General features: G+C 38.7%; 1 protein-coding gene across 2 annotated transcripts in view; it reads right to left on the reverse strand.

The window, feature by feature from the left end:
• Positions 1 to 759: 759 nt before the first annotated feature.
• Positions 760 to 24,843, reverse strand: part of OBI1 (ORC ubiquitin ligase 1) — a 45,546-nt gene continuing 21,462 nt past the window's right edge. Inside the window, exons 5-6 of one of the 2 annotated variants that reach the window (XM_081214464.1) lie at positions 21,957 to 22,045; positions 760 to 3,627 (exon numbers count right to left, since the gene is read on the reverse strand). In XM_081214464.1, coding sequence (XP_081070590.1) covers positions 2,112 to 3,627; positions 21,957 to 22,045 — 1,605 coding nt within the window. In that variant the 3' untranslated portion in view covers positions 760 to 2,111. The remainder of the gene's footprint in view (positions 3,628 to 21,956; positions 22,046 to 24,843) is intronic. The other variant, XM_081214463.1, reaches the window with a different exon arrangement.

A 24,843-nucleotide genomic window follows, 5' to 3' on the forward strand; every position in this document is an offset into this window, starting at 1 on the left:
AATACTCTGGCCCAATAGAGACACCCTCAGCCAGTTAGGCACTAGTAAATCAGGTTACACACTCTGCATTTCCATGGCACAGTGTCAGTTTGTATTAAAAACTAACACACTCATAGTAAAAAAAGTTACAGACAGAATTAGAGTGAGGTTTACCCCAAAATTTACTGTATTCAGAAAAATGTTAGATTTCTACATTTAATAGAATTTCAAATGCATATCCACATTGTCAAAGAGATTTAAACTGTAATATCTCTGAAAGTATCCATTAGCTTAAACAGTATCATAAAGACAAAGTAATGCATAAATACTTATTGGAAAAAAAATGATAGAACAAAAATTACGCTTTATATTAAGCCTTTTTGTGGGGAGAAGGCTCTTAGTACTTCTAAAAGGAGAAGTCATTCTCCAAATCACAAAAGTGACTTTTTATACTTTTATGGTTGTGTTGAATCCTGAGTCTATTATAACAGAGGTCAGCAAATTTTTCTGTAAAAGGCCAAACAGTAAATATTTTAGGCTTTGTGGGCCATATGGTGTCTGTTAAGACTATTCAACTCTGCTGTTTCAGTGCAAAAGCAGTCCTAGATAAAATGTAAACAAGTAAGTGCAGCCGTGTTCTAATAAGACTTTATTTAAAAGCACTGAAATTTGAATTTCATATCATTTTCCTGTGTTGTGAAATATTCTTTGGATTTTTAAAAGCCGTTAAAAATCTATAAACCATTTTTGGTTTACAGGCCTTTCACAAAAACAGGTACAGGCCAGAATTTGGACCACAGGCCATAGTCCACCATCATGGCCATAAATATTAAAAGATCAATAAAAAATGGTAAGTTTTACTGGTCTTTATAGGCTAATTCAACATGAGACAACATCGAGGATTACAGTGCTTATGACATCCTTTATTCAATTCACATAGAAAAGCATGCAGTATTACTGTAAAACAGTACAGTATTAATGTAAAACATTCAGTGCACATTAGATAAACAAGTCATTAACACAAAAACCATTTTTAAAGGCCTATATGGGCATACCAAACATGTTTAGAATAATATACCTTTTCAGAATCTAAATTAAAAATTGTGCTTAGCTCACCTATTCTCACCCCCTTTACACTCTTCATGAAAAAGTTTTTTGGGGCCTACATAAAAGATCATCTTTTAGCCAACTGAAATTTCTTTTTCTTAAGGAAAACAGTGCAAGCAAGAATGCTACCATGCATACAGTTTCCATGAAGAACAGTAACATGCAAACAAGAACTTTACCACTCCGAAGAAAGTTCCCCTGGGACATAAGTGGATCAAGAACTTGGCAATGAGTGCTTCTGCACCTGTATATCTGAAACGATGAAGCTACCATGTTTAGGCTCCTCCAAACACAACTGTTCCATGACTTCTTGCTAAAGTAGGCTCAATTTCTGATTTTCAACACACACAAAAAGATAAGTGAATGAAAGCTACCTGACATAAAACAAGTATTTTCATATAGAAAATGTATTCTTTCATACTAGCAACACATTTTCACAAAAACTGGACAGAACACAATGTTAAAAATGCAAACATATACATCAAGGTAGATGAGTATTGGCCTAAGGTTCGAGTGCTGTTTCTCCATCACAGCCTTGAATAAAAGTTAGGCTATCACTAAACATAAATAAAAAGGGGCAGGCAAAATAATTTCCACCCTAGGAAAAGCTTTAAAGAAACTCAAGTGTCTTATGAGCAGTATGTGGCCAACACCAAAAGTTTTATTTTAAAAATCCAAGTTCTGAAGATAACTGAGGCTTACTAACAGGCCATTGTACGTGAATAGTAAAATCAAGATTCAAGGAAACAAAATATACCCAAACCAGATACGTATAATATTCATTAAAAAGAAACTCTCACCCTACCTTTTCTGGTCAAAAAGATCCCCAAATGAAAATGAAAAAGACTAAACTCTTCAAAGTGAACAAAAGTGTCCTGGGTACAGGCTAATCCCCCATTCTGACTTGACACCTGACAAAAGATTATCAATTCAAAATGGTATAGAGCTTTTATGAGGGGAAAAACTAACTTTAAAATCTTACATTCCTCTCAGGACAAAAACATAAATGACACCTTTCTAATGAGTCAACTTTTAGTTGCTTTTGATGGGCTGGCATTGGAAAGGCTGCTCTGGATTTTTCTTTTTGTTGATTGATTCACATTTTTATTCCTCTTTTCGGGCACAAAGGAAGCAGACCAAGGAGACTGAAGGTGGTTATGAAGACCGTGCATCTCTGAGGACATCTTAAACAAAGATGACCCAAACCTTTGATCTTCAAACAGCCTGTGTGAACTGCTTAACAAAACACCCTGGGAAAACTCAGTCTGAAACAAACAGCTTGGGGGTTTGATTTCATTGGTTCCTGGGTTAGAACTGGGATGGAGTGAAAACTCTTCATTCATTTCCTGGTCCGATGGAGAGAGGAGAAAAAAAGAATTGGGTTTCCATTCATTTCCATTTTCTAACTGATCAGTAGTTAGAGAACCTTTAGAAAGGTTTGGTTTAGTTCTTTCTTCCAGCTTATCTGGTTCCTCAAGGAATTCACTGCATTGAGATGACTTTGCTAAGCCATCCAAATCCGATGACTTAAAACCGTTATTACAAGGGCTCTTGCTGTTGTCTGACTCTGACATCATTGAATCCAGCTCTGAGATTTTGTCAAGGTAAGCTGCATCCATTGATGCTTCGCTGGATGTTCTTGTCCGATTCATTTCAAAGGAGCGGAGAGAATTCAACCTCTTGGATAAACATGAACCTGATTTGTCACTCAATTTTGAAGAAATTTCTCCAACACAATTTGCTATCGTGTTCTCTTCTGAGCTTTCAAAATCCAAGCTGGGGGCATAGCTCGTGGAACAACAATCCCAAAACCCCGTCTTTGGGGAAGTAAAACATTCTGATTTCTTTTCACTTTCACTTCTATCATCTTCTGAAGAATCTTTATTACAAACATTCGGAGACTCACAAAAATCATCAAACACCAATTTTCTCAGATGGTTTGAGTGCTTTCTGGAACCTCCTGCTTTGACCACAGGGCTCTCTCTATTTTCTGGCGTACTGAGCTGAAGGCAACTGAGGGACAAAGGAGTACACGGAGCTGGAAGATCATAGAGCTCTTCGTCTTTGTAGGATACACAGTCACTTGGCTTATTACCCCATTCTCTTTCCAAATAAGTATCCATACTTGTATCTGTCACATCTAACATTATTTCCACCCGTTTGTGATATAAGTCTTTGTTCTTACAACAATTTGGTTCTGTTTTGCTGGTGCTTTCCTGTCTGACAGAACTGCTAGAAGGTTTTGCCAGGTGTGAATTCAAGGTTGCTGAGCCAAGCTGCTTTCTGGCACCATCACCTTGATTCTTGGACGCCATATCCTCCTCGGTGCCTTTGCTCCCCTTGCCATCTGTGGAAAGTGCTCTCTGGCAAATGGAATTCATAGCTTCCTTCTCATCACTTGAATGTTTTAGCTGTGTAATTTGAGATTCTAGTTCCTCTATATATTTATCACTTCGTTCCAGGGCTTTCTTGAGGCGACTGGTTTCACGTTCATACTGTTCTACTTTGGACTGAAGAGCAGCTACTGTAAACCTTCCAAACCTACAAAGAATAGAAGGATCGTTAACCTTACAGTTCAAGATTTTTTCTTTCCTTTTCTAAGTTTAAGAGTGCAAACTGTCTCCGCCCATTCTAATTTCACATAACAGTGACACTTCAGACCACTCAACGAACAGGATAAGAGCAATGACAGATGTAGTACCTTCAGAAGAGGGTTTCCCCATTTATGTACTAATGAGCATATGATAATAATGGCAAAGACCTAATAGGATACTTCCGTGGTCAAATCACACTAGTAGTAGCAGCGAGGCAGAAACTCGCTGATGATTTCCCTCCTATGAGCTATGAATTCAGCTCATATATGCATGAAGACTTACACCCTAACACAATGGCAAAGATTTATGATAACATTTGCACAGTGGTCCACATCTTGAAATATTCACATTCAATCATTTTCCTATCATACAGCACTGTTTTACAATACATTCCTTATACAATGTCACCTTGTCAAACATAAAATGCCAGTTTGAAATTCAGAAATCTTAGCAGTTCCAGCAGGAGTGGGTTTAAATACTTATTTGGACCCTTTCAATTATAGCTACCCTTGATCTGAAGTTTTTACTTGGCCTTTCTGAATACTGGCCTTTAATTCATTTCAGCTCTATTTATTTTTGGCATTTCACAACTGTGTGGGGTATCAATTTCATTTCTTCCAACTTTGAGGTACAAAGTCAATGCTTGTGCTTCCAATGTATTACACATAAAAACATATTCACATTTTCTGAAAAGGGACATTTTGAAGAATAGATGAAAAAGAACACAACAAAAATTCACTCCTCTCACTTGGGATTATCTTGTTTCCACTATTCCCTTAAGAATGGGTACTGGGGTTCAGCTAAGAAAATAAGTTTTGAGTACCTAGTATGGCTCATGGTATATTTGGAGCTGATGATAAAAGGATCAATAAGACTGTCCCAGCTCCAAGGGACATGAAGTATCTATCGTAAGATCTATCTGATCTGACTACCAAAGGAAATTTCATCTTTCAGGAAACTGCTTCTTATGAGTCAGAAAACATAAGTCTTACATTCTAACCCCATGAAAAATAACTTCTCTCCACAAAAGTTCTTTTAAAAAGCTTCTTCTTAATCATCTTTTTGATGACTTAAACATAGGCCCATCTTGAAGAATTCAGGGATTGTCTGTTTTGAGCAAGGTACTTGAGAAGGTGACTTCTAAAAACTTTTAATCTACGGGTTTAGCTTTTTCTTTCTTTTTTCCCTAATTACAATTAAGAAAATGTACTGAGTATTAAAAAATTAAAACGGAGAAGGAGCCAACAGTAACTGTACCTCTTTGCGTCAACAACTATATGTTGTATGACTCTCACTCAACGCCCATCACCTCCTCCTAAACTGTAGCCCAGTTCACTCTCCAGCTCTCCCCTACATGATTCCTGCTCTTGTCACTAAAGGAAAAAAGCAGGGACAAAGGTAAATATAGATTCATAAAATCTCAGGGTTAGAAAGGGCCTGAAAAGACATGTTGCCAAATACTGACCTATTCACTGCAATGAACTGATCTCCCAGAAAGAGCACACTCCCTTCAACCTCTAAAAATCAAAGCAAACACCAGAGGTATAACAAAAACAAAAGCAACTTCAGTAACAAGCCTCCTTGTTTTAAAGACAAAGTTTACTACTATGAGTATTTGGTTAAATGAATGATGGGAGTTTTTCCTTTTTCACCAAAGAAAAATGTTTTGTTTTGTAAATGTAGTATTTGACAGAGTGGTAGTTTCTGCAAGAGAATTTTAAAAAGTGGACAAAGATCTTTAAGTTCATTCAGCAAAAATATCTGTGGGTTCTTGGGACTTCCCTGGCAGTCCAGCGGTTAACACTCCCCACCTCCAATGCAGGGGGTTCGGGTTCAGTCCCTGGTCAGGGAACTAAGACCCCACATACTGTGCAGTGTGGCCAAAAAGTAAAAAATAAAGTAAAAAATAAATATGTGTGGGTTCTTGACTGTAACTACTCTGGCATAATCAAACAACCCACATATTTTTAAATGGAAAAACTATGTAGCATGCAAACAGCAAAAGTGACAACCTTAAATTTGCTTGCCAAGACAAAATTTGCTTTTTCTTAAGTTCAATTTTTATAATAAAACTATCCTCAGATGAAAATTAAAATCAAATAATGCTACTAGATAGTAAGTCAGCTGTTACCAAAGGATGTCCTTGGGAACTCAAAGGCCTACATAAGAAGTAGTGACAAATAAGGAATGTTTCCCAAAATATTAGCAGCTTCTTATTCTAGATTTTAGTCTGGAATTTCAGACATAATGTCATTTTATGATGCTATATTTGCCCCTAATTTTTTTATTATTATGTTTTTAAAAGAAGTTAGTTAACAAATGTTCTGAGCTGAAGTCAAAATGATAGCCTAAGTATATTTTTTGTATTACTTCGGAGAGAAAGCTGAAGTGCCATGAGAACTAACAACAGAGGCCAGCAACTAAGCACATATGAGAGGGACAAGCAAGGAGGAGTCACTGATGGAGCCGGCTGTTTTCTAAAAGGTCAATGCCCTCAGTTCCCTTAAGTTCTATTTCAATACTCTGCAAGTCTATAACACTTCAAATATTCAGACCTTTTTACCATTCTAATAAGGGAACTGTGCTGGTGGGCAAACTAAAAGAAATATATAGTGAAACCCAATGAACTGATCAATTAATTTATCAGTCCATGTAGCTTATCTGTTTTCTGTCTCTCTCTTCCCCATTAGAGTATAAGCGTATAAGCTCCAGGAAAGCAGGAATTATGGCTAGCTCCCTAGAACAATTCACAGTACACAGTAGTTTCTCATTAAATATTTTTTGAATAGATGTTATTTTCTTACTTTAAGATACATCAATGCCTTACATCAAGACAGAGCCAACACCACAGGATAATCCAAAGGTCCTTGGGCCTCTTTCACATGTGAGTATTACGAGTCACTATATTACTAAACTAAATGTTTCATACGTTTGAGTTTCATACGTTTGACTGCTTATTTTCTTTTTTTCACTGACACCAGGGAAAGCAACAGAGAATGACATACATACACAGTATAGTTCTTTTTATTGTACAGGCTTGCTGTTCTACACTCTACTCCATCCAAAAAACTTTCACCTTAGCAAGAGAATGCAAACAGATGAGACTTCTGACATATGTTTAGCTTACCCTAGATACCAATATTAAATTTGGCAAGAGACAATTTACTTGATCATATAGAAATAACAATTAGAGATGCACACCTGATGCTATACTTCCACGGATGAAAACAATGAGGATAAGAGCTTATTTAACTTTGGGTATTAATACTCTCTTATTCACACTAATTCCAGATATTTCCAGACTACATAACATTAAATGAATCAATGCCAAGGCAAGCCAGAGGGATTTCTAATATCATTTACCATACTTCCTTTTCCTGCGCAAATTTCAAAATGGAGTATTTTTATAAACATTCCATTAGAGACCAGAAGGCTTTGATTTTCAAATCAGCAGTGATGGCCAAGGGCTTCATTATGTCAGAGAAAACATAAAGCAGTTTGGGGGCTGCATCTGATATCAGAAGTGTGTTTTGCTAAAATTTAAGGAGAAGCTTAAAGGATTTTTCATCTTGCAATGTTAACTGATGTACACATTCTGGCTGAGAGCTCCCCTGTTCAAAAAGCTACATAAGTACAAGATTGGTCCTGTCCCTACTAGAAGTAAGAGAAATGAAAAGTCCTATTGGTTTGACCTCTGAGGTATTATAACTAGAGTAAGGGCATCTCTAATAATGAAAAGTTCCCAAGACCACGTTTTCCCATAGCTCATCACACAGGAGGAACAGGACGTGTTTGAAAGGTGTCAGAAGAAAGCAAATGTGGTAAAAGAATAAATGCCAGAACCAAGTGTCAAAAGAATTAACCTCTAGTGCTATGCAGCCATTAACTAGCTGTGAAACTTGAGTAATTTACTTTGCCCCTCTAGTTCTCAATGGCAGCCCCAACAAAAGGGATTAATGCAGCAAAGCCCAGTGGGTTGCTGAGACCACCAAACTTCAGAAACATCTTCTTGAGGAACAAGAGGGCATCTGGGGAAGTGAGCCCCTCTGCCTTCCATGTACCTTTGATTTTATGTCTCTTCCTTACTTACTACCTGAGGTAAGAGTGAAACAAAGTGAAAGCAATCTTTGGATATGGACCAGCTTTTGTGATCCAGCCTATCTGATAGGTCTTCAATATCGAGGTCCTTGATGGTTTCGATATGCACAAATTTCAGTTACCACAGTTTAGTTAAACACCACCAGTCACTGAACAACATGGTTCAAATTTACCACATTATATTAACTGTGAGTAGCTGCATAAAGTAAAACTTCACTGCCAGCTTTTCAGTTCACAGAACACTATATAAACAACAGACCGTGCATCATGAACAGTGACCAATCAGGTCACTTCTCTCAAAGTCTGAAAGTGACTGTGCACCTGTTATTCACTTCATCCACAGACAATAAAACATAGAGTTGGGCTGTCACACGACATTTTACAAAAATGGATAATCAAAAGACAGAACTAGGCAACAAAGATGAGGTATAGCAAAGAAATGGAAAAGTGATTAATGCCAGTAGTAAAGTTAGAATCAAATGTAAGGGTAGAGAAGAATAGCTGACTGTGGGAATGTTGAAACTGTCACTATTTGAGAGACCCTAGGTAAGCCAGAGGAACTTGGGAAAGGCAAACTTGTTGACATAAATGAAAGAAGTGGCTGTGATGAAAAGGATAAAGATGTCTAGAGGAAGTGACAGGCTGGCAAAAAACTTCGCATTAAAGCAACATGGAGCTATTTCACAATATTGAAAGCACAAAAGGATTAAATGTAAAGCTGATGCAAACTTAGGAATAGTTGTTGAAGCGTTAGAAAAGTTGCTGCCTTCATATCATAAGCTATACGCTAAGAAGGCAAGCACTATTCAAATTATTCTCTGTAAGTTTTCTATAAAGAAATAAAACATTTCAATTCTCAGTTTCTAATGTTTTAAATTGTACTATAAAAATATTAATGTACTAAATAAGTATGTTTTACTATTTTTCATCTTCATATACATTTATAACTGACAGAGATTTAATGTTTTGATTAAAATTATTAAAGTTTATAGAACAATTTGATTTTTCTCACTGATTATTGAGATTGCTTTGCATGGTTTTAGGTTGAATGGTCATTTTTATGATTCTATACAACCATGCAAAGTGAGCATTACCTGTACTAAAGTAATGCTTGGTATGTGGGAAAACCAAGTAAACTTAAGTGAGTCAACAATTGTTTTTTAAAGAACTGTTACATTTATCTAAGAAAAGAATGACCCAGGCATACAGTATATTTTATTGCAGAGTTGCCTGGCTATATAGCTGCAGTTGCATATCTTCTCATTCCCTGACTTATGGAGATACTAGGAAAGTATCTTCTTTACTTAAAACATGGAAGAGAGATAAAACTTTTAGGGGAAAAAAATTTCTATCGTTCCTTTCCCTTTCCTAAGTCTTTTCTCCTACAGCATAATGTATGGGTTAAAGATTCCTTAAGTTTGCAAATGCCTCTTTTTTTTTTTTTGTTGCGGTACGCGGGCCTCTCACTGTTGTAGCCTCTCCCGTTGCGGAGCACAGGCTCCGGACGCGCAGGCTCAGCAGCCGTGGCTCACGGGCCCAGCCGCTCGCGGCACGTGGGATCTTCCCGGACCGGGGCACGAACCCGTGTCCCCTGCATCGGCAGGCGGACTCTCAACCACTGCGCCACCAGGGAAGCCCCCGCAAATGCCTCTTTTTGATTACACATAACTTCAGTGAGTAGTCTGTAATATGAGCTCTTTAGGATCTGAGTTTGGACGGGGCTGGGAAGGAAAGGGGGAGGTCCAGTGCTGTGCTCTGCTGTCCGCATGTGTGTACAGGATGGGGAGGAGGCGTACTCCAGGGAAAGAACACAGGGAGGATCAGCACTGTCGGCAGCTCAAAACTGTACTGGGTGGTGGGGGCCTTTCTCTCACCGGCTCCCAATGAGCTGTCTGTGCGTTACTCATATCTACTCTCATCCCTGTGTATGTATGTATCAGGAGGATGGGGGAGAGCGTTCTGTCTTTAAACTACTAGAGAAGCTTTGGAAAGTGCCCTATACATTTTCTTCCACTGATGACTTGCCAGTGTTTCTTCAAGAGAGCTTTCTCTGTTTAAAATGAAACAGTTATGAAAATGTTACAGTCCTAGAGAATTTGTTAATCATAAAAGTACTGTCTATGGCCAATCTTTGTCACACTAGTTGAGTCCACAAAAATATATTCAACATGAGGCATACCAAAAGAGAACAGGAAAAACCTCTTCCCTCCTGAAGACTCAAGACAATGTTTCTATTCCCTGGCCCAACATCCGAATAAATAAATAAATAAATAAAGGCAAGTGAACTCTGGGGATGGAAATTACCAAAAGTAAATGTAACAGACAAATCGTCCACAATGCTGTAAGTGACTACTAAGGACAACGCTGGTGACAATAACAGCAGCAGCCACAATTCACTGAAAGTTTACTTATGTCAAGGACATTGCTATATGCTTGATATATATTTACTTACCTAATTTAATTGTCATGTTAACTTTATGAAGCAAGATCTATTATTCTTATTTTAAAGATGAAAAATGAGACACTTAAAAAGGTTGTCTCTTCTTCCAGGTTATGTAGAAAGGAAGCAGCAAGAAGCCAAGTCTGTCTGAGTCTAAACACCATGTATGAAGTCATATGAGATGCTTGAACATGAGATCCCTTCTTAAATAATGTCAGCACCTATTTATACTATGACATAGTACAAAATGCAAGCATGTCTACTGAGTGCCAAGTCTGTATATATGATCAAGGGACTAGAATTGTTGTAGTATTTATTAATACATACATCTGCTATTAGAAATATGGAGAGGAAATAACAAGATGTAGAAATACATTCAGATATGTATGCACAAAGCCAATAAATATTTATCAAACAACTATTATGTTCTAGACATAAGTTCAAGAGTATTTTCAAACTTCCAAAGATCATTTATTAAAATGGCCTTGCAGGAAACTATAGCACAGACAGATCAACCTGGCAAATGCCAACCCAAAAAGGGTGACTATTTTAACCAGAGATATGAATACTAAATCTGAACCAGAACCATAAACTGGAAGCTCCATCTTTAATTGTGCTATGTATAAAAAGCATACATCTTCCTGTCTATCTCATGCACAATCAGCAGGCATCTTCAACTACAAGGAAACAAAGCTACCAATGTGAAATGAGCAAAATTTTAACTGTATAATTTTCAGACCTAAATATCACATAGGTACTTACTTATCTAGGGTTCTAATAGGAATAAAAAATACAAGCTATGTTATATTGCATCTTATATTGTTATATTTATCACAAAACAGAAAGTGCTCCAATATTTGGAAGAATAGAAAAAAGCCACAATTTCCCCCTAAAGACAAAGGTCACATGGACAGTGGAACTAGACAAAGAACTAAGGCCCTTGCAGCCATTCCTTCTTCCTCCACCTCCCAAAAGTCCTGTTTAAAAATTAAGGTAGAATCTGATTGGCAAGCTTTCAAACGGAGAACAGAGTTTAAAAATAATAGCTCAGGGACTTCCCTGGTGGCACACTGGTTAAGAATCCGCCTGCCAATGAAGGGGACACGGGTTTGATTTCTGGTCCGGGAAGATCCCACATGCCATGGAGCAACTAAGCCCGTTCACCACAACTACTGAGCCCACACGCCACAACTACTGAAGCCCGTGTACTCTAGGACCCGCGTGCCACAACTACTGAGCCCGCATGCTGCAACTACTGAATCCTGCATGCCTAGAGCCCGTGCTCCACAAGAGAAGCTACAGCAATGAGAAGCCTGTGCACCGCAACGAAGAGTAGCTCCCGCTCACAACTAGAGAAATCCCGCACGCAGCAACAAAGACTCAATGCAGCCAAAAAGGAAAAAAATCTCGTATTATTAACACAATTTTAAAGAAAGGTTTTTTGTGTGTGTTTATTTTATTGAACTAACCATGCATTTGTATTTAAAAATTGTGGTGAAAATTCTTGCTGCGATACCTAGAAATTCTTAATAGAAAACACCCAAGTGCTGGGCAGCATATGTAAATTGAAGAGGAACAGGTTCTTTTTTGTAGTAAGTCTCTAAAAAGGGTTAACCCACATCTATATTCACTGCCTGAAGATGGACTACTCTTTTTACTGTAGAATAAATTCCATTCTATTTGTTAAATATATCTCATTTCAATTCCATGCAGAAATGTCCTAATTTTCTGCCCTAAAAGATCAGCCTCAAAGTTGATATGACATAAATGGCGATCCTAATCTTTCATGGAAGGAGAGAACCTTGAGATATGCTATTTCATATCTTTGTACAGTTCTCAGAGGAATAAAGGATTTATACCTTTTCCCAAAATATACTAACCTTAACAACAACAATAAAATCTCAATAGTATAAAAGAATGCAACTGTTGTTGGGTGAAAAAAAGCATACTTAAAAATCTCTGAACTAATAGTATCTATACATTTTTCACTATAGTTAAATCAGTCTCTCTCTCTCAGCATGAAGAACAACACGAAACAAAATAAAACAAAGAACTGTGATCCAGCCACTCTGTAATTATTGCTCAGACGATAGTTACTGAGGACTAATGCATGCTGAGAGGTGATGAGGAAGGAAAACAAAAGGGGTAGAAGACATTATCCTTGTTCTCACGCAGTTCATCATCTTTCTGACAACCTTACCGCTCAGTCATTAGCATGCACTACAGGCTCCTAAAATATCTTATCAAGACAATAAAGGCAAGTTGACAGGAAACTGCAGCAACTGTCCACCCCCAATTAGCTGAATATCCAGAGAAGGGCCCCTCAGGCAGCTGAGGGGCCTGAGCACACCCAGCTGTCACAGTCTGGCCCCAGGGTATCATCAGGCTCCCCTGACAGTCTACAAGTTCCCCTTCCGGGAAAACCAAAGGGCACAGCAGAATCAGTCAACGGATCAGGCTGGGGTCAAATACCAGGAATCACGGCATTTGTCAGAGCAGAATCGTGAGAAACAAAAAAGGCCAGAAAAGGTCAAGAAGAGAGAACAGCCAAGGCTAGCAAGAGCAGAGATGCTGCTGAGGAAGCTGCAAGCCAGGTGTAGTACTGGCACACCCTGAGACACAGTTCAGGAAGAGCAGACCTGTGAACCAGGAAGGGGCACAGCTCACTGTCAGCATGGAGACAGGTAAGGGCCGGAAAACCTGGTTCGAGTAAGGCGACTCAGACCAGAAACATCGTCCTGGAGCCAGGCAGGCCCTGACACTACCTCCTCTTTTCCTCTTTCTATCTCTCAATCTCTAGTACAATTTTGGAAAACTTCAGGAAATTCCTCTACTCTCCTCATTTGGAGAATGCCAGGAATCTCTGACTTTCTGCCCTCTGAAACCCTATATACCTTAAGCTTCAAGAAAGCTCAAGATCTTAATTCCCTGGTCAGTTCCCTCCAAGCAGCAGTATAAAGTATTAGAGTGTAAGGACTCCTTCCTTCTGCCATGTCCCAGAGGAAAAATACACACAAACACACACACACAAGCACTCACACACAAACACTCACACTTTACACAGATACACACTGAGTTCATTAAAAAAAAAAAAAATGTCTTGGGCATTCCCTGGCAGTCCAGTGGTTAGAACTCTGCACTTCCATCACACGGGGCATGGGTTTGATCCCTGGTTGGGGAAATAAGATCCCGCAAGCCGTGTGGTGCCACCAAAAAAAAAAAAATGTATTAGTTCCAAGGAGCTGGTAGATTAACTGAGCATGACAGTCAGATCTGGTCAGTATACGATGTAATCCTTAAAACAGTATGATAAAAGAACCATCCTGGAAATCTCGGAGGGTCTCATAGATAAACTGACAACTGGGCTCGATCTCAAAGGATGGGTAGGGATTAACCAGGCAGAATAAAAACAGAGAGGCTAAGGGAGAGGACCAGGGAAGGCAAAGGAAAAGACATGAGCAAAGGTACATGTCATAACATGGCATATCTCGGCCCAGGGAGAAAGTCAGCATGGCCACAGCAGAGTATAAGAAGAAGAAGGTTGGAGAGGTGCTAAGAAGGCTAAGCTGAAATCATATTAGTAAAGCGGCTCCCATACTATACTAAGAAATTTGGGCTTCAATTTGTGAGCAATGGGAAATCACCAAAGGTTATTAAGCAAGGCAGTGAGATGATCAAAGTTATATTTTAGAATTCAGGCAACAATAAAGCAGATGCTCCAGGGTTGAGAGAGGAAAAGAAGAGCAATCAGTCGGAAGGTTGTTAAAATCGGCTAAGCACGAAATCACGTGGATCTAAACTAGTGGGAACAAGAAGAAGATGCGTTACCGAGGCATTTAATAGGCAGGATAGAATATACTGAACACTTAGGTGTGGGGTGAGGACAAGGGGTGGAGAAACATAGGAAGACTGAAGTTTTTATCTTAGGCAACCGGATGAGCAGTAAAGCCATGAAGGAGGATAGGAACAAAGCAACAGGATAAACAATCTTTTGTGTGGGACGGATAATGGATACAGTTATTTAGACACAAACCTCTACCAGTCCTTTGTGTTACATGCTGTGCCAAGGACATACAATTATTTCCTTTAGTCCTCAAAGCAGTACATTATCCACATTTTATATAAAGAAAGCAATGGCCCCAACGGGTCAAGTAATTTATCGAATGTTATTTATCTACTTATTTAATGATTCAGCAAGTATTTATCAGGTGCTTCTCAGGTGCTGGGGTTTTGCAAGGGAAGGACGTAGGCAGCAAGGCTGGACTCAAGTCACAGGCTGCTTTCGGCTTTCATGTCACCTCAGGAGAGTTATTTGAGAACAAGCCTTCGGCACTTCAAGTGAGTTGATTTGAAATACTGAAGAATTGCTAACAAGGTATATACAAACATTAATGTGAAGTACATTGAATTTAATGTTGAATGCTTTCAAGCATTCACCTCATAGAGCCACTGTTCAACACTGAAGGAAGAGAAGGGTCGGGGGGCGGACGCAGCCCTCTGCTGCTGCACCTCCTACTTCCTTACTCTCCCTTTTTTTTTTAACATGTTTATTGGAGTATAATTGCTCTACAATGGTGTGTTAGTTTCTGCTTTATAACAAAGTGAATCAGCTATACATATACATATATCCCCATATCCCCTCCCTCTTGCGTCTCCCTCCCACCCCTCCAGGCGGTCACAAAGCACCGAGCTGATCTCCCTGTGCTATGCGACTGCTTCCCACTAGCTATCTGTTTTACATTTGGTAGTGTATATATGTCCAGGCCACTCTCACTTCGTCCCAGCTTACCCTTCCCCCTCCATGTCCTCAAGTCCATTCTCTATGTCTGTGTCTATTCCTGTCCTGCCTAGGTTCTTCAGACCATTTACTTTTTTATATTCCATATATATGTGTTAGCATACGGTATTTTTCTCTTTCTAACTTACTCACTCTGTATGACAGTCTCTAGATCCATCCACCTCACTATAAATAACTCAATTTCATTTCTTTTTATGGCTGAGTAATAATCCATTGTATATATGTGCCACATATTCTTTATCCATTCATCTGTCAGTGGACACTTAGGGTGCTTCCATGTACTGGCTATTGTAAATAGAGCTGCAATGAACATTGTGGTACATGACTCTTTTTGAATTATGGTTTTCTCAGGGTATATGCCCAGTAGGGGGATTGCTGGGTCATATGGTAGTTCTATTTGTAGTTTTTTAAGGAACCTCCATACTGTTCTCCATAGTGGCTATATCAATTTACATTCCCACTAACAGTGCAAGAGGGTTCCCTTTTCTCCACACCCTCTCCAGCATTTGTTTCTAGATTTTTTGATGATGGCCATTCTGACCAGTGTGAGATGATACCTCATTGTAGTTTTGATTTGCATTTCTCTAATGATTAGTGATGTTGAGCATCCTTTCATGTGTTTGTTGGCAATCTGTATATCTTCTTTGCAGAAATGTCTATTTAGGTCTTCTGCCCATTTTTGGATTGGATTGTTTGCTTTTTTGATATTGAGCTACATGAGCTGCCTGTATATTTTGCAGATTAATCCTTTGTCAGTTGCTTTATTAGCAAATATTTTCTCCCATTCTGAGGGTTGTCTTTTCGTCTTGCTTATGGTTTCCTTTGCTGTGCAAAAGCTTTGGAGTTTCATTAGGTCCTATTTGTTTATTTTTGTTTTTATTTCCATTTCTCTAGGAGGTGGGTCAAAAAGGATCTTGCTGTAATTTATGTCATAGAGCGTTCTGCCTACGTTTTCTTAACCGTAGTGATAAAATCATGGCATGGGGAAGCAATATAGCATGTGATTATGAGCACAGGCTCCAGAGCCAGACTCTCTAGAACTGAACTCTGGCTTTGTCTACTTACTAGTGCTGTGATTTGGGGGAAGCATGTTTTATTTTTTTTATTTATTTATTTTTTTAAATTTATTTATTTATTTATTTTTGGCTGTGTTGGGTCTTCATTTCTGTGCGAGGGCTTTCTCTAGTTGTGGCAAGTGGGGGCCACTCTTCATCGCAGCGCACGGGCCTCTCACTGTTGCGGCCTCTCTTGTTGTGGAGTACAGGCTCCGGATGCACAGGCTCAGCGGCCATGGCTTACTAGGCCCAGCCGCTCCGTGGCATGTGGGATCCTCCCAGACCAGGGCTCGAACCCGTGTCCCCTGCATTAGCAGGCAGATTCTCAACCACTGCACCACCAGGGAAGCCCGGAAGCATGTTTTAGAAACAGAAGAAGACCAGTATGGCTAGAGCAGGATTAGCTGGGCGAATGAGAGTGAGATGAAGTGGAATAAGCAAGCACAGACTAGTTGGTGAAGAGTCTGGATTTTATTTTAGGAAAACACTGGATAGGAGATTTAATAGTGTGATTTATACTTTATAAACAGCAATTTTGAGCATGGTGAAAATGAACTGGGCAGGGAACAGAGAGACAGAGTGGAAGCAGGGAAACTTGAATCCAGGTACTGTTGTCTCCAGAACTAAGTATTTATTTAACTACTGTGCTTTGTGGTGGATTTAAGGTATAGGATCTTGAGTGAAAGTATAAAATAGATAGATGGAAACACTAATCTACAGTTTAGGAGAAAAGACAAGGCCAAAGATTTAGATTTTGTTTTGTAGTCTCAGACATACAAGTAGATGATTATTAAAGCCATGGGAGTTGATAAGACGGCTCAAGGAACACAAATACAGCAAGAAGGGAAGAACGTGCAGGTTATGACTTATGAAGTCTAGTCTTTCCTCCTCAGAGCACTTTTTTCATGTACTAATAATAGGAAATACTGCTCACCATCTAGAGAGTATCTGGAGCCTTTATCTTCCCCCAGAAGGAGCTGAGGCATGGGTGAAGACTGGTCCATAACGATAAGCCTTGGGGCTGCCGGGCAGTAAAAATGATGCTTAACACTACCATACTATCAAACCCACAGATCTCACTAAAGATACAATGACATTCCCAAACACATATTTATAGAAAGGAAAGCCATTAATCCAATTATAACCAGGTTTGATTTAAATCACCTATGGAATTTTGTATATGGAGCTTTATACCCTACGCTTTAAGGTAAGTTAGAAGCTAAGGGCATGGACATCTGCTCTGCTAAAGCCTCATAATAGGCAGCAACATGGCACAAACTCTACCTAGCATGACTAGAACAAAAAATATGTCACAACTGAACAGAGAGATCTCAGAGAGAGGGCATGGGACTCTCAAGTGCTTTACAAATCGATTCTTCATACCCTTTCGAGCAAAAAAATCACTAAGGAACTCCTCTATCACGGACAAATATATCACACTTCCTGGCACAGTTCAGGAATAGAGAAATGCAATTCTAAAGTCCTCCCTTTAGCTTCTTACTCTTGTTTCTTATCATGTGGAGGTGTGACACTTGGCATTCCCCGTTAAATAGGAGACTGAGAACAGGCCTTTCTGCTTAGAGCAGAATGTAGTGGAGTACTAGATGTAGTGGAATTGTGCTAACCAGCTGTTTAAGTGGGATGATGATGGTCACAATGGAGAGATGTGCAAATTACACAGAGGACCTCTGCTCTGCTGAGTTTGAGAAGGAAGCCACCGTGTTTCTTGAGCATGACTTGTGGCTGCTCTGGAGACAAGGAACTAGAGCTGAAGGGACCTCTTAATACTCCTAACCGCTCAAGCTGTTTCCTCTTGCTCAGAATGCCTTCCTCTTCACTGAAATCTCCATCTTTCAAAGCTGGGCTCAAGCCCTGCCTCTTAGATAAAGACTCTCGTCACTCCAACCAACTGGCCGTTCTCTGAACTCATACTGCTGTCTCTGCTATTTGACTTAGTAACGATTTAGTATTTAATTGTTTCATGTATTTTTTCTCTTGTCTTCATTAGGTTATGAACTTCCTGGAACCAAGGACTACGTTTTGTTGGTTTTAATCGGAGAACAGTAATAACTCCATATACTCATCATCCACATTCAAGAATTATCAAGATTTTGCCTCATTTCACATATATATATATATATCTTTTGTTAAAATATACTATAGTTCATATTTTAGTATGCATTTCTAAAGAAAACAGAGACATTTTGTTAAGTAACCATAAGACTTAAACAAAATTAACAGTAATTCCTTGGTATCATCTAATACCTAGTTCATATTCAAATATATCCAATGGCCTCAAAAATGTCTTCTGACATTTGTTATTAATCAATATCCAAACAAAATCCATGTACTGCATTTGGTTATTATATCTCTTAGTTTTCTTTTACTGTAAATCAGGCTTCCCCTCCCATTTTGCCAATGACTTAATGAAGAAATCTGGTCATTTTTCCAATTGACTATACCATATTCTGGATTTGTCTGTTTTATCATAGTCTTGGGAGCTACGTTTTTATTCATTTACTCAACAAATATATACTAGAGGCAGAATATTAGCCAGACACTATAAAATGCAGGGCTACAACCATGAATAAAACTATAGTCCTCACTCAAAAAGAACATGAAACAAATAATTACACAAAACATTAATTATTAGTAATTGGGATATGTGCTAAAAAGGGAAAGTACAAGGTAGTAAAAGAAATTACAGCAAGGGAACCTAACCTACTTTAGGGGTCAGAAAGAGTATTTATTTTGTATAGTTCAAAGCACCTAGGATACTGTCAAGTAAATAAACTTTTAGTATTTCTGGGCTGGTTGGGAGAGTAAGTTTTCTTCGCATAACAGTCTTGTAAACTAAAGGACATTACCACCACCTCACCTCTTGAGTTCTGAATATCAAATCTGATTCTCTTAGGAGTCCATGTTAGAGAAAACTGAAAGGGCAAACAGACGGCTTTCTCCAGGTGAAACAAATTAGAAGACAAATTCAGGAAGTCTTTGGCTACATCAAGTCAAAGAAAAAGATTGCATTTTTCTGGACCACCAGTTTAGATATCAAAACAATGAATTTTTGACAAGCAATAGAATGGATATTATTGATACCTAGAAGAGTATGATTAGTAGGATATCTGCCACACTGCTCAAAAGGGCTTTTAACTTAAAGTTGAGAAAGGAAAAATATGCAGGTACACTTTAAGACTGGATATAATGGAGGGTAAAAGATAGACTGGAAAAACAATAGCAGAGGAGATAAATGATAATCCAGATTTCATTTTAAAGATTATAGCACTGTTTTTAAAAATTATAAAATATATTACTTTTATATAATACTATGTACTTGAGACCAATGTAAATGTCTAAGTCCCCCCTTGTTGACACCAGATGTTAGTCTAGTTTTGGGGAAATAGCATGATATTTGCTTGAGTGTCCTAAAAAGAAATACCTTCTGCTATGGACTGAATTGTGTTCCCAACTTCCCCACCAAATTCATTTGTTGAAGCCCTAAACCCCAATGTGACGATATTCAGAGACAGGGTCTTCAGGAGGTAATTAAGGTTAAATGAGACCATAAAGATGAGGCCCTAATCCAACAGGACTGGCATCCTCATAAGAAGAAGAAGAGAGACCAGAGCGTGCATGCTCTCTCTCCCTCTGACATGTGAAGACATAGTGAGAAGGCAGCTGTCTGCAAGCCAAAAAGAGAGCCCTTGCCAGAAACCAAAATTGCTGAACCTTGATCTGGGATTTCTAGCCTCCAGAACTGTAAGAAAATAAACACCCAATGTTTAAGCCACCCTGTCTATAGTATTTTATTATGATAGTCCAAGCTAACAAATATACCTTCCTAATTTTTTTCCTCTCTAGTATCTAAACTTTAAAGCTCTCTCTTCTGCATGATTTGTAGAATATGTCTGCACAACCTGAAAGATACATCAGAAACTAAGGTCATGCGTATAAAAAGTATACCTTGATACCTAACCAAGTAGACACGAGAAAAATAATTTGTCAAGGCACTTCCTAATCAAGGGAATGAAATGGAATAGATGGTTTTTATTTGCTTGCATTTACTTTTAAACCCTTGAAATTTAATATTCTTTTCAATACGAACAGGAGCTCTCTTCAGGTGAACCAGATCTGGGTATTTTCAGCTGTGGTCAGCTTCTCTCTGAATCCCACTAGGGTTTGGTGATGCAGAGTAAACAAGGCTATAAATCAAAAGCCATGCTTTTAATACCTCAGTGCATTGCAAATTGATCAGGAATAGGGGTCAGTTCAAATCGTTTTTTAAGTGAAACTGTTCCCTTCCCCTGAAGGGAAGGAATGGAAGTTAAAGATAGCAAATCCCAAAGTTATATGGGATTCAGAAGTGTGGTTGCTCGTTAGAATAGACAGCGGTGATGTTTCTTTAGATAAGATTCTTCAGTTGTTTATCAGGTAGGAGTCATGGCTATTTAAAAACACACATCCTGGTGGCTAGTATTAAATCTGAAATCTGGTGGGCAACTTTTCAAGAAATAAAAGCTACAAACAAAATGGCTTTAGTTCCATTCAGCCTGCCGTGGGGAATGGCTAATGGACAAGCATTACTATGACTGGCAAGGCGAGCTGCCAATAAATGAGAAGAGCAGAGATTCAAACCGCCATATAATAATGGCAACACTTCTTAAGTTTATTTCACTAATTCATCAAAGTACGACATTATCTGAAGTGAAAGAAAAAAGGGGAAGGAACTATTTAAAAGTAAAAGCTATGCTTCTTTGTCTATTGGTTAGTTATCTCTGCTTTGAGTAATTATGGTTTATTTCTACCATCTCCTGATACTATACTTGTTTTACTGAAGGCAATATTTTCTCCTTTTCAAATGACAAGCAGAGAACTACCTCTGGTAGGATAAATTTCCACTGTTTGTTTATGTCTGTCTTTGTCTTTTTCCATTAGGAAAAAATGAAGTCTAATGGTTGAATGGGAAGGCAGTGTGGAGTTCTGATATGCCACTCCTCAGAGGGATGGGGGCCATATTCTCTTTTCACTTGTCATTTTTTTTCCTAGAAAAATAACAACCTTAAGCACTGTCTCCCATCTTTTCTCAATTCTCAAGTCTTAACTCTCAATGGTTTCTTATCATTTTAAACTAACTGTTAAGTGGGTCAATAGTTCCAACTGCTTACCTTTTGGAATGGAGTGAAAACTATCCCATCACAAAAGAATAAATTCATTTAATTGTATAGTTCAAATCAGTCCAAAATTCAACAAATGATGCCTTAAAGTTCTATTTCAGACAGGCTTTTTAGTGTAATGGGTAGTGTCATAGTTTTCAATGTAATGTAACAGAACACAGATTCCGGGGCTAGACTACATTGGTTCAAATCCTATTTCCACCACTTACTAGCAGTGCAGATTTAGAAAAATTAATTTGATCTCTATGCCTCCATTTCATCATCTGTAAATGGAGAATAATAATAGTTCTACATCACAGGTTGTTGCACCTGGCAAAGAGAAAGCACTATATGAATTTTAACTATGATTATTTCAGAAAATGTCTAAAGGGCATTATGTTACTCTTCCTACTCTTTGTTCGGACCACTAAACAGTTACATGTAAAACCAAGTGGAGGCTCACCTATCTTAGGTCACATAAAACAATCCTCTTGCTAATCAGATACGGAAAAAAGATAAGAGGGAAATCTTCTCTTCAACACTAGCCTTAACTAAGACTAAGATTTTACCAGTAACATAAGTATACACTTGATGTTTAGAGGTAAGACATTCTATTTAAAGTTACATGCTTCAATGAAAAGAGTCAAATGACAAACACAAACTATAATAGCAGCTTATTCTAAAACATTGACATAACCTGAAACATTGCTCTGTTAGCAAAATACATACTTCTGGGGTGATCTGTTATCAACTTCAGCTTTCAGTCGTAAATTCTCCCTCACCAGGCCACCATTTTCCAATTTCAATTTTTTATTTGCCTTAGAAAAAGAAAAAGTGTTGAAAATAATTAAGCACAAGTTAAAATAAAAGTGCCTTGTAAAAATAATGACATGAGCCATCTGTATATTCTTAGAGCAACAATATCAGAAAACTGAATATTAGAACATGTCTTCAGAAGCTTAAAATCACCATTGGGAATGACTTGTGAAACTGTGAACACAACCAAGCATTTTTAATCCATATTCCCCAAGCACTCTGCAAATCCCCTATCCAGGGAAAGAAACGGAACTATGTTAGTCAGCTTAGAGTCATTAAGGGACTAAACTAATGGCAAATATGTTTTTTTCTTTTCCTTTTTCAAATAACTGAATGCTCTAAACATGATAACATTATACCACATGCAATTATTCACAAAACTAATGCTAAGAATCTTGAGCTATGAGATTGATTTTTGGTTGCTATTTAAAAATAGTTTTTAGTGATAACATAGCTTGCTTTCTTCAAAATGGCTTTCTCAAATGCTCTGGCTCACAACTTCTGGGACTCTCAGAATTGAATCAACGTTTTCTAATAAATTCTATGGATTCTCTTTTGATTAAAAAAAAATCCCAAGTATGATTTTCTTTTTTGAGTTCTATGATACCTAAAAACTGCTTGACAAAACATTAATTCCTAGAAAATCTAGAAGCTCAATATTGAGTCTTGACATCCCAAAAAGTAGTGTGTCTATTGTAGTCTTCTTAAAAGCTACTTCATTTAACCCCCCTAGTCATTGTGTTTTTCAATTCCAACAAAAAATAAGACTCCTTAGACTAGGAACCAATCTTACCAACCTGGCAAGAGAAATTCATTGTCTGACTAGAACATTAACATTCAAAGTGAAGGGGTCACAAGAACACTTGTCAACAAACAGGTTTAAACCAAGAAAACTTGAAAATAGATTTTAAAAATCTGACCAATAATTTGTAGAACTTTTCACTATATTATTTGCCCATCAACACACAAATGCCCCAAGAGGATGACAAGAGAAGCAGGACAGAGGACACTCTTCTGGGCACCAAGCCTAACTCTCTCACTTAAGACTCATCTAGGTTCCTTTTGAGCTCTGAGAACCTGCTTACCTTCGTGGGTGCAAACCAACCAGGATTATGGAGGGTTAATTCTTTAAGTGACTGATAAATACCATTACTGCCCCTCTGAAGACACAGGAAAAGTAATTTACTTCCTCATACACACAAACAATGAATTAAGCCCTCATAAGAGGAGGCACTTAGTGAATGCTTTTTGATGATGAATGACAGGCTTAAATTAGAACCTCATTTGATTTCTTTTCCCCATCCCCTCTGTCAAGGTCTCTCACCAGTCCTGTGGCTCTCTAAGATTCTCTTTATGGGCTGGCTAGTTCCTCAACTATCAGAGATGGTTTCAAGTTCAGGAAAATCAGGTGGGTAAAGTTACAAAGGGGAGAGTTCTGCCTATTTGTTGCACCCAAAAGAGTAGTGAAGACTTCAGCTAATTATTATATTTTGCATTCTCAACACTGGCTTCATAATTGTTCAAAACTCACTTAGCCCTGGAAACATTAGAAAAATAGTCCAGGAATGGTTCAAGATGGTGGAGTAGAAGGACGTGCTCTCACTCCCTTTTGCGAGAACACTGGAATCACAACTAACTGCTGAACAAGCATTGACAGGAAGACACTGGAACTCACCAAAAAAGACACCCCACATCCAAAAACAAAGGAGAAGCCACAATGATATGGTAGGAGGGGCACAATCACAGTAAAATCAAATCCCATAACTGCTGAGTGGGTGACTCACAGACTGGAGAACACTTATACCACAGAAGGCTACCCACTGGAGTGAAGGTTCTGAGCCCCACGTCAGGCTTCCCAACCTGGGGGTCCGGCAACGGAAGGAGGAATTCCTAAAGAATCAGACTTTGAACTCTAGTGGGATTTGATTGCAGGACTTCGACAGGACTGGGAGAAGCAGAGACTCCACTCTTGGAGGGCACACACAAAGTAGTGTGTGCATCAGGACCCAGGGGAAGGAGCAGTGACCACATAGGAGACTGAACCAGACCTACCTGCTAGTGTTGGAGGGTCTCCTGCAGAGGTGGGGGGTGGCTGTGGCTCACCGTGGGGACAAAGACACTGGCAGCAGAAGTTCCGGGAAGTACTCCTTGGCATGAGCCCTCCCAGAGTCCGCCATTAGCCCTACCAAACAGCCTGGGTAGGCTCCAGTGTTGGGTCACCTCAGGCAAAACAACCAACAGGGAGGGGACTCAGCCCCACTCTTCAGCAGAAAAGCAGATTAAAGTTTTACTGAGCTCTGCCCACCAGAGCAACAGCCAGCTCTACCCACCACCAGTCCTTCCCATCAGGAAACTTGAACAAGCCTCTCAGATAACCTCATCCACCAGAGGACAGACAGCAGAAGCAAGAAGAACTACAATCCTGCAGCCTATGGAACAAAAACCACATTCACAGAAAGATAGACAAGATGAAAAGGCAGAGGGCTATGTACCAGATGAAGGAACAAGATAAAACCCCAGAAAAACAGCTAAATAAAGTAGAGATAGGCAACCTTCCAGAAAAATAATTCAGAATAATGATAGTGAAGATGATCCAGGACCTTGGAAAAAGAATGGAGGCAAAGATCGAGAAGATGCAAGAAATGTTCAACAAAGACCTAGAAGAATTAAAGAACAAACAAACAGAGATGAACAACACAATAACTGAAATGAAAAATACACTAGAAGGAATCAATAGCAGAATAACTGAGGCAGAACGGATAAGTGACCTAGAAGACAGAATGGTGGAATTCACTGCTGC

This window comes from Mesoplodon bidens (assembly GCF_964165515.1).
Source record: "Mesoplodon bidens genome assembly, chromosome: 17".
Classification (NCBI taxonomy): Eukaryota; Metazoa; Chordata; class Mammalia; order Artiodactyla; family Ziphiidae; genus Mesoplodon; species Mesoplodon bidens.